Raw genomic sequence first — 16501 nt, 5'->3', positions numbered from 1 at the left:
TACAGAATCTTGATAGGAAAAAATATTTTTTTTTTTACCAAAATGCACCATTACAGTAGCACAAGTACCTCTACGTGACATTACTGCTATGATGTACTTAGGCTTACAATGCCTAAGGAAGGAGGAAATCAGTTAGTCAGGAAGGAATAATGATAATAAAACACACACACACACACACACCTTTTATATACTCACTCCTTATACCATGTTATATCATTTTAGATGATGTCCCCCCCTCTATTCACTCAAGGACGGGCCTCCCTTTATTAATTTCCAAAGCCAGCTCCTCTGCAGGAGTGAAGCTGGCTGGTGGTGGCCCTCCCCCAGTGCCAGCAACCTCAGTCTTCTTTTTGGTCGCTGCAATTAAAAAAAATTATTACAAAAAACCTGAATAGTTGTAACTTCAAGCTGGCATTGATTACATATGTACATACCATTAGATTTACTTACCATTCTGAACTATATTTTTATATTTTATTTTCACCTGCTGCCAGGTTCTTTTTCCTTCACTTAAGTTGCTGCTGCGTGAAAGCAATTAACGTTACTGTTATTCACACACAAACTTTGCAATGTATTGTGACACACATTCAATGTTGATAAAGTATTTTAAATAGTTTACACCGCTACTTACGCATTGAGACGATCAGCAATTTCCTGCCAACCTTTCTCTCTTGCTTTATTTATTGCCGCTGTATTGCCTTTTTTGGTGATGACATCTTTAAATTCTTCATATGTTTCCAATAGCAAACGCTGTTCCGTTGCCGTGAACATCGCTGCTCAATCTTTTCCTTTTGTTGCCATGGTAGCCCACAGTAAATCGATTGACCCATACTCGACTTTTCAGGACTTTTAAACAATGGCGTGCACGCGCAATTATCTAGACTATTTAAACCTGACTCAAATTAGTAAGATCACATGATCCTCAACTTAATGCTATGGAACCAATTTAAGTGCGAATGTTTAGATCGGCTCATTCAAGTCAGGTTTTGGACTTTAATCCCTGCTTTTCTAAGTGGCTTTTATGGAACAGCCCCCAGGTTCAATACAAGTTAAGCATAATCGACAGCATTTGTGGCATAATATTAATTACCGCAAAAAATTATTTTTGGACTTGCCCCTCCTTTTCTTTATAAATAGCAAAAATCGTATTTACAGTGAGGCACTTAAAATGGAAGGGATTTTTAACGTTAAAATACTGACTGTTTATAAGTACAGCCACAAGACATAAAGGATATGCGTAAACATGATTTTCGTGTGGTAAAATCACATACTAACCTTTTCTGGGTAAAGTTATATCCAATTATACAACTTCTTTGCAATGACGATGTAACGTCAACAAACCCTAAAACCTGTTAAAACGACTATTTAAACAACATTACAGCTCAAATAATACTACATATACTACAAATAATACATTAATTTTAACAGAAGAACTAATGCAAGTGCTTTTATAAAATTATAAGCTTCACATTTCTGTCTTTAAACTCTCCAAAAATTGGCCACATTCACTTTCATTTTCCCTATTCACTTCCATTGTAAGTACCTCACAGTACTGTGAACCAAATGCTGTTGATTGAGCTTTCACTTTTAGTCTATGTTTGAGTGGAGGGAAAAATCAACAAATAACTGAAATGTCAAAAGAACGCAATAAGAATTGTGTTGAAGGACAGTTTTGTCTTCATACACCTAAAGCATATGCTTTAATTCTGAAACCACTTTGAAATTTGTTCAGCAGGAAACTAATCATAAAATGAGTTGTTACACTTATGTTGACAATTGTGTTTTCTTAGTTGTGAAGGTTAAAATAAGCTTAAAAAATTGATGTTGAGTTTATGGTTACAATTTGAATTCAGGTTCATGAACAGATTCATTCGGGCTCGAACTCGACTCGGTCTTCAGTCTGACTCGGCCTCTTTTGGACTCAGACTCGACTAAGACTCCAGTGTTTAAAGACTCAGACTTGACTCGGACTCAACTAAGGTGAACTTGTGTGTTAGGGAAGAGAAATGCTATTCGATATAGTAGAGCGCATCTAAAAGCATGACCGAAAGTACTAGTTTGCGAGTACAAGTGGCCGAAATAGGTTTCTTCAGAAGGGTGTTGGGCTTCTCCCTTAGAGATAGGGTGAGGAGCTCAGTCATCCGTGAGGAGCTCTTTGCGTTGAAAGGAGCTAGTTGTGGTGGTTTTGGCATCTGGTAAGGATGCCACCTGGGCGCATCCCTAGGTAGGTGTTTCAGGCACGTCCAGCTGGGAGGAGGCCTCGGAGAAGACCCAGGACTAGGTGGAGAGATTACATCGCCACACTGGCCTGGGAACGCCTCGGGGTCCCCCAGTCAGAGCTGGTTAATGTGGCTCAGGATTGGGAAGTTTGGTGCCCACTGCTGGAGCTGCTGCCCCCGCGACCCGACTTCGGTTAAGCGGTTGAAGATGGATGGATGGATGGTTCTAAACGCATTCAGTGGGAGACGCAAATATAAACACAGAGATAGCGTGTACAGGTGTTCCTAATATAGTGCTCAGAGTATATAGTATGCCAAGTGGCAAACAAATTATTCTAGACCTTTTCTCAGAACAATCTTCACTTACAATAAACAAACTTAGCCATTTATGCAATGACAGCTGCGATGACGTTGTAAAGTTTCAATTGCCTTCTGCTCAACGGAGGAAGATGGATGAGCCAAGAACGGTGTGATGGCCATGTCCTCCAGACCTGGTAGGTCAGGAATCTTCATGTCTGTTGTGTGGAACTAGAAAAAAGTTTTTTTTCAACTGTACATTTTTTTTTTTTACCAAAACAAGATATTTGTACTTGATCTAAACCCCAAAGCTAGCTTTTTGTGGTGTAACCTAAAGCAGTTAAGTTAATTGGATAAGTTAATTCAGTGATGTTAAATAATATTTTTGACTTCAAACCAATAACCAGTAATTTAGATGTTAGGACATGAAGCACATTTTAAGTCGAAAGAGTCTAAGACTGAAAACAAAGAGTCCCAATTCCAGTCATGACTCAATTTGGACAAAATGGGTTGTTACTGTGTTTTTCCTTTAATATACTGTATACCACATATGTTAAAAAATGCTTTGTCAGATAGCTTGTGTTAGGTAAATATGTGTTTCATGTGGTAACATCTAAATTAACTGTAATAAAAAAAAAAAGTAAAATAAAAGCATCCTTTAATATGACTGAATCAACCTGATTATATTACAGTAAGTTAGACCAACAAAAGTCATATTTTTAAGATTAGATCAGGTAGAAAGATACCCTCAATTAAAATACCCCTTTTATAGTGTTGTCTATATGAAATCTAAAGCTTTTCTGGTAAATGAAATGAAACAAATTCCATGTGCTCCCTTTTAATTTGACCCAATATGTGTTTTTAAATTAGCATAAAGTTGATTCTGGACTTAATTTAAAAATATATATCTTAAATACTTATGTTTGTCTTTGTTACATCCCTATGCATGTATGTGTATGCATGCTTGTTTTGTGTTCTCTTCTCTTTTTCCCTCTGGTTTCATTATTAGTATGTTCTTTGCACAAACTGTAAACACCCTATTCAGTTATCTTTGACTTTTTGTTACGGTGATACAACTCAGAATAAATTACCTTTTTATACCGTTTACTTGCCTGGTTGCTTTTTGTCATTTGCCAACCCAACACACACCTTAAATCCATTTACAATTAAAATGTTACCCCCTCATACCCTTAGACAACCCTAGGGGTCGTAACAGTCTTGCATCGAACATTCCGTCCCCATCACTTTTAAAATGATGGCTACACCCCTGCTTACAACCCTGTGAATCACATATCAATGAAAGCATACTTTAAAAAGCTACAATTAATGACATTTAATTAACATGTTTTCAGGGTGTAGTCAAATAGAAATAGTTAAAGACAGTTTTATAATGATGGCATCAGGAAACGCTTTTCTCACTGCTGCCTCACCTACTGCCTGAAAGAGTTATGAAAAAATCATAAAACCAAAAATTTACTGTAAATTTGCAGTATGGGAAAAATCATGTTTACATACAGACACCTCTGATAGGACCTGGGATATTGTCAGAAGCACGGTCAAAGTTATTGGAAGAGAACCAACAGCTGTGTCAAAAATATGATACACTGTGTTCTCATTTAAACAATGTTTAATGTCCCGAAGGCACTGACAGATTAGTGGCACGGAGGAAATAACACCCAGTAAGTTTTGACAGCTACCTGTGCTTTTGATTGATTGTACCTGTGCTTTTGATTGATTGTGATGTACAGTAGCATCACACGCACGCACGCACGGACGCGCACACACACACACACACACACAACAGAGGTGGCTGAACTTCACATAATGAGAGAAGAAATCATAAACATTTTGGGGCTGTATATTAATCATGGGACAAATGTGTGAAGAGTGAAGATGACAGAACAGTTTGGAAATCTGCAACAAAAAAAAAAGATTTGGATATTTAGTTGGAGAATTAAGTGAGAACAGTGCTTGAAGCAGACATGACCATCAAAGCCAGCACTGCTTTGAGACGTCACATTAATTCATAATATGAATTAATTAATTGAATTTCAGAGATATTTACTCTTATAAAGAGCATTTCGGTTTTAATCCAAGTTAAACTTTATTGACTGTATTTGTGGCATAATGTTGACTGGAAAGAAAATTATTTATTTTTCTAAAGTATTAAATTAAATCGGGCGTACATGGACTGTTTGAGTTTAGAGGCATGGACGCCAATTGGCGCTGTAGTACATGAGGTTAATGCACACATTTTTCTTTTTTTTTTTTGGTTCTGGGGGAAGTTTGCTTTGTGGGATTGTTGCACTAATGTTGGAAAGTGGTCTTTATAATTTTGTTTTTGACACAAAATCTATTTTTCTCATATATCAAAATGTCAAGTGTTAATATGAGCGGATGGTCTCTCTCCATGTGGAATGTGAATGGGTTGGAGCACCCCATAAAAAGAAGGAAGGTTATTTCTCTTCTTAAATGTAAGAAATATACAGTAATATAGTGTTTCTTCAAGAAATGCATCTTTCCCCGCAGGAAGCTGAAAAATTTGGGAAGATATAGTGTAGACATGTTTTCTGTAGTGCTGGCTCAAGTAAGAGCAGGGGAGTCATTACATTGATAAGTAAACATCTACAATTCAAATGTCTCAAAACAGAAGATAAAAAGATAAAGATAAATTAGGAAGAGTCATTATTGTTTTAGCAGAAATTCAGGGGCTAATATTTATGCACCTAACGTTGATTATCATGGCTTTTTTTTTATAGATCTTGAAGGGATGTTGCAAGCTGCTGGCACCCCTCATGATATAATATTGGTAGGAGACTTTAATCTTTTGATGGACTCAGTCCTTGATCATAGTGAAGCAAAAGTGTGCAAGCCCCATAGAGCAACATTGACGCTTCACAGGATCTTACAGATGGTCTTACAGATATTAGAGTCTTTTGAACCCATCTGGTAGGTACTATACATTCTTTTCATCAGTCCATAAAATGTATTCTAGAAAATATATATTTTTTTATAAATAAGTCCCTCATTTCATCTGTTGATGATTGCTCAATTGGAAACATTTTAGTCTCAAATCACACCATGTAGAGTTTAGAGGTGTTGCCACATATTGAGAAAAGGAAATCATATAGTTGGCGCTTTAATGTATTGCTTTTGCAAAATCCTGAATTCCAACAAATGTTAAAGGCTGAAATCAATGTCAATATGGAGACCTACTGGTACTCGGTATCGTCTGTGGGCGTGGCTTGGGGGCACTTAAGACGGTTCTTAGTGGCCGGATCATACAGTATGCCTCATTCATTAAATAATCACAAGAACTTGTGGAGTTGGAAGGGAATATTAAAAGTGCCGAGGCGGAGCTGAAACACCGAATGTCGTCTGATGGCCTCAGAGAATTGACCCGATTGAAATACAGATGTAATGCTATATTGTCATGGAAGGTGGAGTTTTGGCTATTCAGGGCAAGACAGTCAAATCTTTGAGTGGGGGACAAGGCAGGAAAATCATTGGCTACATATACAAAACAGAGTGTTTTTCTTTTTCTACCATTCCCTCAGTGAAATTTGCTGGTGGTGAAATATTTACCTCAGCCATTGATATTAATAATGCCTTTAAATAATTATATCTTGATCTCTATAGCTCCACATCTTCGTCTACAGATGAAGATATTAGAAACTTTGTGGAACCATTAGAAATTCCATCTCACTTGACGCCGAAAAGGCATTTGATATGGTAGAATGGGTTTATCTTTTTAAGATTTTGGAAATGTACAGGTTTGGGAATAATTTTATTGGTTGGATTAAGTTACTTTATAGACACCCAGTAGTGCCGGTACAAACAAATTTATTAATTTCAGATTATTTTACTCTGAATAGGGGCACCCAGCAGGGTTGCCCTCTTTCCCCATTATTGTTCAGTCTTGCCCTGGAACCATTAGCAGCCGCAACAATAAAGGAGAATGATTTTCCAAGGGTGATGGCGGGAGGTGTGGCACATAAGCTTTTGCTTTATGCAGATGATATTTTATTATTTGTCTCTGACCCTACTAGATCTATGCCTTGCCTCCACAGAATTATTAATTCCTTTTCTAAATTCTGGGGATACAGAGTTAATTGGTCTAAATCCGAAGTTTTGGCTCTGACGGCGTACTGCCCGGTAATGGCTTTTCAGCAGGGCACCTTCCAGTGGCCCAACAGGGCATTTGGGTACCATATTTGGGTATTTTATTTTGCCATTGCAAAGCCTTTCTATCAAACTATTCAGAGAAGTTAAGTTACACCCCGTTATCTCGCATTTGCACTCTGTACAGACAAAAGTGTCCAGAGTGTTTAATTCAGACATTTATTTAAATGTTGCCTCGAGCATATGGCTGAAGCCAGAATTATGTATTAATAAGTCCCCTTTCTGCTGGTCAGAGTGAATTGTGAGTGTGGTTAATACGCTTGGTGACCTATATGAGAGTGTTGAGAGCCTTTGAAAATTTTATTCAGCATTTTGTGATTCCAGATCTCAGTTCTTTAGATATTTACAGCTGCGCCACCTGCTCTGTAATATTTTTGGGAGAAGCATACACCCCTCTAAATAGGCAGATACTCTGGGAGTGGTGATTACTGCTTTTGGAAAAGGTTATGAAGCATCAGTGTATATTACTCCCTGCAAATTCAGAGTCTGGGGGACGGAGCTTTATCTTCTTTCAAGAGCTTATGGGAGAAAGATTTAAACTTGGTATTGGAGGAGGGAGTGTGGGCTAGGATAAAAAAAAAACCTGCCAAGTCTGTATCTAGAGATGCAAGGGTGTGCCTTATGCAATTAAATATTTTACATAGATTCTGTTGGACCCCCTCTAGATTGTATAGGCTTGGTCTTAAAGACACACCCATGTGCTGGCGATGCCAATCAGAAGATAGAGACACAACCAATGTTTTTTGGTGGTGTTAAGATCCAAGAATTTTGGTTGAAGGCTCAGAGTTTTATGTGTGATGTATTGGGTACTCAAATTTCTTTTTGCCCCAGACTCTGTATTTTAGGCGATGGGGCAGTCATCAATAAAGGGGATAAACACATAAAAAATAGGATCCTAACCAGTGTTATGATCAGCAAACAAATTGTTTTAAGAGGATGGAAATTGGCTGTATCTCCCTCATTTCAAGAGTGGTGCACGGAGATGTGGAGGGAGGCAGCTTTCAAGGAAGTGTCATGTGTAGAAGGCAGGTGATCTGGGATTCGTTTGATGGAAACTGTTGCAACTATTTGGAGTTTTTGGAGGGCTCTTGGGGAGGGGCAGTGGAGAGAGAGGTATAGGTATAAATGTGTATACACATGTGTGACCACAGGAATGTTTGTTTGGGGTCAGTGTGGGGTTGGGGGGGTGTGGTAATAATGGGGGTTAAATGTTGATTCTATGTATTTATTTTATTTACTGTATAATACAAAATATACTGTTTTTAAAAGTATAGCCACAATACTTAAGCATATGTTTTAACATGACTCTAGTGTGATAAAATTATACAGTTTATCGCTTATACAGTGGTACGATGACTTTTCCTAAACTTGCCACCAGAGCAAACAAATGTTTTGAGTGGGTGGGAGTAAAACAATGCAGAACACAACCAGAAATTAAGGGGTGAGACTATAACACATCCTCAATACAGAACACACACACACACAGAAATAAATAAGTGAGACTATAACAGAGCAATTTGTTTATTTTGTCAAATAAAAATTATTCAGCAATATGCAAAACATACACAGACACACTTCAAGGTCAGATCAAAGTCTTAATCTGACTCCACTGTGAGAGAGTTTATGCTTTATTTGTAAAATGTTTTTTTTTTGTTTTACAAATTCTCCATTGACGTCTCTCATCAGCAAGGCATTTCCATCCGCAGAACTGCCGCTCACTGGAGTTTTTTTTTTTTGCACCATTCTGAGTCAACTCAAGAGACTGTCTGACACCAACAATCATGCTATGGTTGAAATTCCTGAGATCAAATTTTTAACCCATTCTGATGGTTGATGTGAACATCAACTGAAGCTCCTGACCCATATCTGCATGATTTTATGCATTGCACTGCTGTCACACGATTGGCTGGTAAGATAATTGCATGAATAAGTAGGTGTGTTTCAAGTGCTCAGTGAGTGTATATCCAATGCAATACTTGTGACAATATCTAGAAATTAAGATTATTACAACATTGGCTTATAGAGATCAGCCACTGCATGTAGTACTGAAGCCACTAAAGTTATTTTTATTCCAGCAGATGTCATCAGAGTCCCCCAATGCATGACATATTTTGATGTTTTGACAGTCTATCAATTTACCGAAATTGAGTTTCATTGAAGTGAAGATTACATAAAACATGCTTATTTTATATGAACATGCATGCATTTAGTAATTTAGGTAAATAAGGTCAAACACACCATCAAATCTGAAATGAAATGCATAACCCAAAAACTTTTGGGGGGGGGCACTGTTTATTTGTTCCAGATCTAAAATTAGAAAAGTATCCCATACATGGGTAAAAAGAACGAGGCTAAACTATAGGTTGAATATCTTTATTTATTTATTTACAGAAAAAAGGTAAAATTCGTAAGGTAACAACACAGGAGGAGCTTCAGACAGCTGACAGACCAGGACTGACCACCAGATGCTCAATAGCTGACTGTTTTGGCAGGCTTGGTATCTGCAAGTTCAGCTTCCAGGAAACGATAGCGGCGGTGACGTCGTAAGGTTTCAATCGCTTTCTGCTCAACGGAGGAAGCTGTGATGCCCATGTCCTCCAGACCTGGGAGGTCAGGAATCTTCATGTCTGTTGTGTGGAACTAGAATTGGGGTAATTGTATGGATGATTAATTGTCACATTTTTGTGTTGCACATTACATGTGCTGCTAAACAAAGAAAAGAGCTGTTGCAAAACCCAGTGAGCTGCCTACACAGACAGCATTAAGGCACCAAAGGCATGCTTCCAACACAAGGCTGAAGGCTTTTAAGAAATGCTGCTGCACATTTGGACATGCATTCAATTCTTGTAAAGCAGATGTAGACCAGTGGTTCTGAGGAGGTGAGTTTCTGTAAGAAAACTTGTCAGCTTTCTCCATGTATAGTTTCATGACTAAAACCAAACTTAAGGCCAAATTTGTGCACGCCACATATTTGTAAGTTTATTCTCGTATTGTTTTAATAGCTTAGAAATATGCTAATGTTAAACTATATTGGAACTGTGAGTCAAGCCTCAAATGGTTTAAATAAGGTTCCCTTTTTACATGGTGCCTGTGCTGTGTAAAGTTGCTGACCAAGTGGAGCGTTCCAAATCAGTCAGTTATAAAGTTTCATTTCAGTTGCGATGCTTTAGAAGGCAGCTGTACATGTATGCAGTAGACAGCAATGTCGATCACTAGGTTTCAGAACAGAGCCAATATGTGATCACTACAATTAAAACCAATTTAGATGTTTTCACACAAAGTATTATATGACAATCTTTAGTGACATTCAGTTGACTGATATAAAAGTAAAATCACAAAAAAACTAAGAGACACAGACCCGGTCGACTTTATCTCTTGTTGTCCAGGGCTCGAAAGGGTTCATCTCAAAGAACCTTGCGATTAAGCTGAAAACAAAGAAACCAAATATATTTGAATACATGAAGCTGCCAAGCACCAAGTCAGCTTCGGTAAATTGTTTGGTTAAGATAATTTCTATGAATTGTACAAATTTATGAGATCACACGATGCTTACTGATAGAGAGGGCGAGGTATGGGATAAGCAACAAACGGCCTGTGGGCCACCGCGTACACATACTCCACCAAGTCATGCAACAAGTAGCGATTGGGCCTGTAGAGCAAGGCAATTTATAAAAACTCTTTGAGAAAACAGAAAATCCTAGCAGACTGAAACAAAGTTTGCCAAAATTCTAAAAACAAACACAACATAAGAGATTGGGACAATCCTTACCCAACCAATGCATAAGTTTTCCCATTGGCATCAGGGTCTTTGATGGCACTGACGATGGCTTTGGCCACATCCACCACCTCAATAAATTTAAGAAGGGTAAAATAATACATATTTAAACCAAAAATAATATGCCAACGAGATCACAGACAGAAAAGGGTACTGGCTTTAAATGGACAGTAGGGCTGGGCAAAATATAGGATTTTTTCGCATTGACTTTGCTGCGGTCTTTAAGAAAAATATTTTAGATTTTATAACGGAAGCAAACTAATTTTGCAATCCCACCTTGTCATTCGAACCAGATGTACAAGTGTGTTGAGATAGAGATGAAGTGTCTATGATCGCAAATTAATAGCAAAAAAAAAATTAATAGCAAAAATGGCTGTGGAGTTGTTAAAGGGTTAGTTCACCCAAAAATGAAAATTCTCTCATGATTTACTCGCATTTAAGCCATCCTAGGTGTGTATGACTTCTTCAGAAGAACCAAAGGGAAGATTTTTATAAGCACATTTCAGCTCTATTTGTCCATACAATGCAAGTAAACAGGTGCTATTGGGCTGCTGGCTGTTTGACAGTCCAAAAGACATATTTGGGCAGCATAAAAGTAGTCCACATGACTACTCATGAAATGTGCTTATAAAAATCTTCGGTTCTGCTGAAGGAGGAAAGTCACACATCTGGGATGGCTTAAAAGTGATGAAATCATGAGAGAATTTCAAATTTCTGTAAATCAGTCCAACAAATGGTTCAACAATTAATTTGTGTCATCAGTCAAGAATGTTTGCAAAAGGGGCCTGGGTAGCTCAGCAAGTAAAGACTCAGACTACCACACCTGGAGTCGCAAGTTCGAATCCAGGGCATGCTGAGTGACTCCAGTCAGGTTTCCTAAGCAATCAATTGGCCCAGTTGCTAGGGTAGGTAGAGTCACGTTGGGTTAACCTCCTCATAGTCACTGTAATGTGGTTCTTGCTCTCGGAAGGGCGCATGGCGAGTTGAGCGTGGATCCCGATAGACAATAGCGTGAAGCCTCCATACACACTAGGTCGCTGCGGTAACGAGCTCAACAAGCCACGTGATAAGATGCGCGGATTGACGGTCTCAGATGCGGAAGCAACTTAGATTCCTCCTCCACCACCCGGAATGAGGCGAGTCACTATGCCACCATGAGGACTGAGAGCGCATTGGGAATTGGGCATTCCAAATTGGGAAGAAACCCCCTCCAAAAAAGAATGTTTGCAAAAGTCGTCACGTGGCTTTTCATGTGTTACATTTTTTTTGTAAAAAGTATTTGTAAGTAAATATTGCAGTTATAATAATAATAATGTTATTATAACTGTTGTTTGGCCAAAACAATGGTTTCTCTGATTGGAGGAAAAAAATACAAAAATGTAAGCCATTTCTAAGCAAATACAGTATTATAAATTTGAAGATATAAAAAAACATAGGCAAAGATAGGCTAAACATTAATAAGATGATTTTTTGTTTTAGCTATGCCTAGCTCTTATGGACAGAAGGATGAACTGACATATAAGGCCATGGTACTCACATGAACAGGCTGTTTGACTGTCTTCTTGCCCATTGCAATAAGAGGCACAGCTTTACCAAACCAACGCATGTCTAAACAAAAACAATAGTGAATAGCCAAAGAGAAAACATAAATACAGCAAAACAACATGCTGATGCTTAACATGTATGTCTTTGGTTAGGTGTGAACTATGATGCCCCCTACATTTGTCTTCAAGACTGGCTGTTATGTAATGCAAACCCAATAGTTCCTCTGTTGCCATAAACCACATACAAATAAAAGCATACTTTAAATAGTTACAATCAATTAACGTTTTCAGGGTGTAGTCAGAAACCTACTAGCAAAATGGTTAAAGAATCTGTCCTCTCTTCCAAAGCACTCAGAAGGTTTCATAATGATGGCATCTGGAAACTCTTCCCTCACTGCTGCCTCACCTACAGCCTGAAAGAGGATACACTCTGACAAGTTATGAAACAATCATAAAACCAACAATTTACTGTAATTTGGCAGAATATGAAAAAACATGTTTACATACAAAATGCAAAATTTTTCAAAGGAACATGAAAACGCATTCATAATGTGACCCCTTTCCAAGTGAAACAGAATAGGACAGGACTTGACTGTGAAATGTATCTGTATCCCAGTAGAATACATTTTGCATTTGATTGTGAAAGGTACTCCAGTCCAGAAACAATGGCAGCATCTACTTTTGACAGAAGCCGAAGGTCAAGTTCACCCTCAAAGGGCATCTTGGCTTATACAAAAGGAAACACTTCCATAATTTGCTACTATTGCCAGAACATTTATTACATTACCGCTAACAGGCATTAAACTGCCACATTAACAATAGGGCAGATTTGAGAACTGCTGTATTACTACAACAGTAGCCTAAAACAATGCCTACATAGCTATTTGGCAATTGGTTAACATTATTTCAGGCTTAATTGATTATTTAGAAGTTTTGTTTTGGAATAGCGTGCACTGAAGGATCGTGCACAATAAGACAAGGAATGTGTAATAAGAATTTAAACAGGGTCCATTTTGATTTAATGTTGACTCTACCTGTACTCTTCCTCATGGCTTTGTTGCAGATGATGCATTACCTTATTCCTTAGATACTTGGAGGGGCTGCGGATATCTGCATTAAGGTGAGACATGTGGATTAGTTTTTTAATTCCGGCTTCACGAGCAGCCCTTGCAATTTGTTGGGGGATGGAGACGAAGACATCTTCAAATTTGCAGTTTCTATAAGAGGAAAAATGTATGTTATAATATTTCCGTGTAATGGCAATAATCTATTCAACACTTTATTACTTACCCATTATCATTTGATTATTTAAAATAGATCAGGGTTTGAAAAAGGTTGGATTTTATTTAATGTAAGTCAAGGATCCTTTGATTTTGAAAATGATCTTATATAAAAAAGGTCTAAGTTTGTCACTTTATCATTATTAGGGCTCAACATTAAGTGATAGGAAGATTTTTGTCTTTAGTCTTGGAAGATCAGTTAGAATTGAAAACGTGTTGAGAACAAATCAGAAATGTTTTATTCAATATGGCATTATTTTCCAGCAAAATAAATGTATATGAATTCATAGCCATCATGGAGTTACATCTGTTTTGTAAAGAAAATGTAATGAATAACACTTAAGGAAGAAACAAAAATGTCATAAAAATGGCTAAAAGGGCAGAAATCGTGAATGTGGCAGTGGCAGTGCCAGTGAAATTGTTGGAGGAGCAAGAACTACTGGCTGGACCAGGTAGCAGAAAATGTTATTGTTGAACCCTCATGGTGTTAATTTGCCAGTAGAATCTATCCAATACCTCGTCTCCCACTCTCTTCCCACAAGGTTGATTACCACGTTGGAGTGTGCCATTGCTCTTTTGATTGATTCTTTATCTCTTGCATCCCATTCCTAAAACAGTGTCAAAAAGCATTTTTATCAGAGAAGCCCATATTCCAACATCCTTTCATTAGAGAAAAATCTGGTCCTCCTAAAATAAGAAACAAGATGATGTACATGTTGTATTCACCATAAAGATGATCTGGCCGAGATCTCCCATGGGTCTGAGGTACATAAGATCATACTGGTCACATCGGTAGGGGACCACAATCTGGGACCCCATTCGTCCTGAAACAAAGTCAAACTTAATAAACCAATAAAATAGCATTGTATGTATGCATGTATGTATGTACTGTTTGCTAAGAACAATATCTAGACTAGGGATCTTAAAAGTACCACCAAGTCGATCCTAGAATATAAAAAAAGCATAAAATTGTAATATTTATGGTAATTTTTGCTGTGGTATCAAAACTGATATCAAGAATAGTGTAATTTCATTGGTATCAGTATCGAAAACTGAAATTTTGGCCTCGTGACAACTCTAATCTTGACTCACCGAGTCGGTTGACAACATATCTCCCAAGGAAGCCAGTGGCTCCAAACACAGTTGCAGCTACTCCACTGGAGGAGGAGCGGCCTCCTTTTCCCCGGGGCAACACAGCATGATGGATCCTCCTGTGCTGAACTGCCACAGGCCCAGATGCAAGCACCACAGGAGAACAGGTGCCTAAAGTACAGAGGAGAAACAATGGAGAACTGCTAAAAGGACAGTTAATCCAAAAACTAAAATTCTCTTAATTTACTCACCCTCATGACATCCCAGATATATTTGGCTTTCTTTTTCTGCCAAACACAAATTAAGATTTTAGAAGAATATTTCAGCTCTGTAGATCCATACAATTCAAGGGAATTGTGGGCAGACCTTTGAAGGTCCAAAAAGTATATAAAGGCATAAAAGTACAAAAGTAATCCATGTTTCTCACCCACCATATGGCTTCTGAAGACATGAATTTAACAACTGGAATCTTATGGATTACATTTATGCAGCCAATATGGGCTTTTTAGAGCTTCAAAGTTCTGATCACCATTCACTTGAATTGTATGGATATACAGAGCTGAAATATTCTTCTAAAATTTTTCTGTTTGTGTTCTGCAGAACAAAACAAGTCATAAACATCTGGGACGGCCTGAGGGTGAGTAAATAATGAGAGAATTTTCATATGTGGGTGAACTATTCCTTTAAGAGTGACACATTCATGTCAATAGAACGTTTTATCTTTATCAGTCAATAAGAAAACATTGTGGTGTTGTGCTCATTACATAAGCGTTTATGCACAATTCGTGCTTAAAACAATGCGGTATAGCACACCGAAGCCAGAATAAGAATATTATTGACATTTAAATTACAGGAACAGAGAGAGTATTATATTTTTCAGATTAATATATAAACATTTGATAAGCATATAACGTGATAGAAACATCATAAAGGCCATTTATAAAACACCTGTTTAAACTATTAATCAAACTGGTTTCTCCTTTGAAGTGTTATGTTGAAACAAACGGACACGGTCTTAAATCCTAGTTAGCTGCTTACCTTAACGGGATTTGTGAGCGCATATGTTGTCAGAAATACGAAATTCAAACATTTGAAAGCGTCTAGGAGGCTTAGAATGCTGTCTATGTATATTATGATAAGTCTGTGGAAGTATTAATGAACAGACGAGGCCTCGGGGTCACTACACACAGGACAATCAATTCTTTTAAACATGGCCTCGTCATAATAGAAGTTGGCCATATAACAGTTTAAATCACAACAGTATCTGTTTACAGTGAAACTGTGCATATAGTTAAGTCATTCAAATGTGAACTCACTTGAAATCCTGGGAAGGACACTCACAGGACGGCAAATCAAAGTGACAGCCGCCATGTTTCTGGCCGTTTTCACGAACTACGGAAACTGCGGAGAGTCAAACTCTAGATAAAAAACGCGAAAGCAAACAATTAATTTACTGCTGTTTTGGAGTGTTTCTACAATTTCGGGCAATTTGTTTATTGAATGTTTTGTTACTTTTTAAATGTCTATTATATTCTTGTTTCGAATCAACAATAGAAAAATCGTTTAATTAGGCTTCCGTAAGATTTTAGAAATACAGATACCGTAAAAAGAGAATACAACAGTTTCTATTGTATAATTATTCTTTGAGAATTTGAAAAGGATTTAAAAAGTCATGTTTTTAAATTGACAAAAAAATTGAAAACCATATGAAAAGAATTTCATATATGGTTAAGATGGATTTTGTTAAAATTGATCTCTTTCTCTCTCTCTCACTGATGTGATTACAGAAAGCAGCAGATTATAGATTTAGTTTGTTTGATTAAGAAGTTTAAAAGAAAAGGTTTGCACATCCAAAATTTCTCCAACAGGTGCTGGATAAAAGCAAAAAGTTTGAAAATAAAATGAGGAAAATCCACAGTTTTACTCTTCTTTATTAATTAAACACAACAACAGCAACGATTTGATCAGAGAGCTCTTCCTCAGGCACACATCAATAGGCAACACTTCATTAAATATACTTGTATTAAAGGCACACATCATTGTGTACACCTGTTAACAATCAGAATCAATTATCTCATAATCATTCAATCACACTCAATGTGAACAACTAAT

General features: G+C 37.4%; 1 protein-coding gene and 1 long non-coding RNA gene across 2 annotated transcripts; both read right to left on the bottom strand.

Annotated features, from left to right (window-relative positions):
- Positions 1-261: 261 nt before the first annotated feature.
- Positions 262-706, bottom strand: LOC127637983 (uncharacterized). Its single transcript, XR_007969832.1, has 3 exons — positions 632-706; positions 451-521; positions 262-357 (listed from the first exon to the last, which is right to left on the bottom strand). It is a non-coding gene; the product is annotated as an uncharacterized LOC127637983 (long non-coding RNA).
- An 8349-nt stretch (positions 707-9055) lies between these two features.
- Positions 9056-15800, bottom strand: LOC127638218 (NADH dehydrogenase [ubiquinone] 1 alpha subcomplex subunit 9, mitochondrial-like). Its single transcript, XM_052119641.1, has 11 exons — positions 15706-15800; positions 14390-14560; positions 14024-14121; positions 13814-13905; positions 13093-13234; positions 12328-12430; positions 12011-12081; positions 10468-10544; positions 10252-10347; positions 10057-10123; positions 9056-9338 (listed from the first exon to the last, which is right to left on the bottom strand). The coding sequence occupies exons 1-11, from the start codon at positions 15758-15760 to the stop codon at positions 9168-9170; spliced, it is 1143 nt and encodes a 380-aa protein (XP_051975601.1). The 5' UTR covers positions 15761-15800; the 3' UTR covers positions 9056-9167.
- Between the last annotated feature and the right edge of the window lie 701 nt (positions 15801-16501).

Source organism: Xyrauchen texanus, chromosome 46, assembly GCF_025860055.1.
Source record: "Xyrauchen texanus isolate HMW12.3.18 chromosome 46, RBS_HiC_50CHRs, whole genome shotgun sequence".
Lineage (NCBI taxonomy): Eukaryota > Metazoa > Chordata > Actinopteri > Cypriniformes > Catostomidae > Xyrauchen > Xyrauchen texanus.
This window is presented reverse-complemented; position numbering and strand designations above follow the sequence as displayed.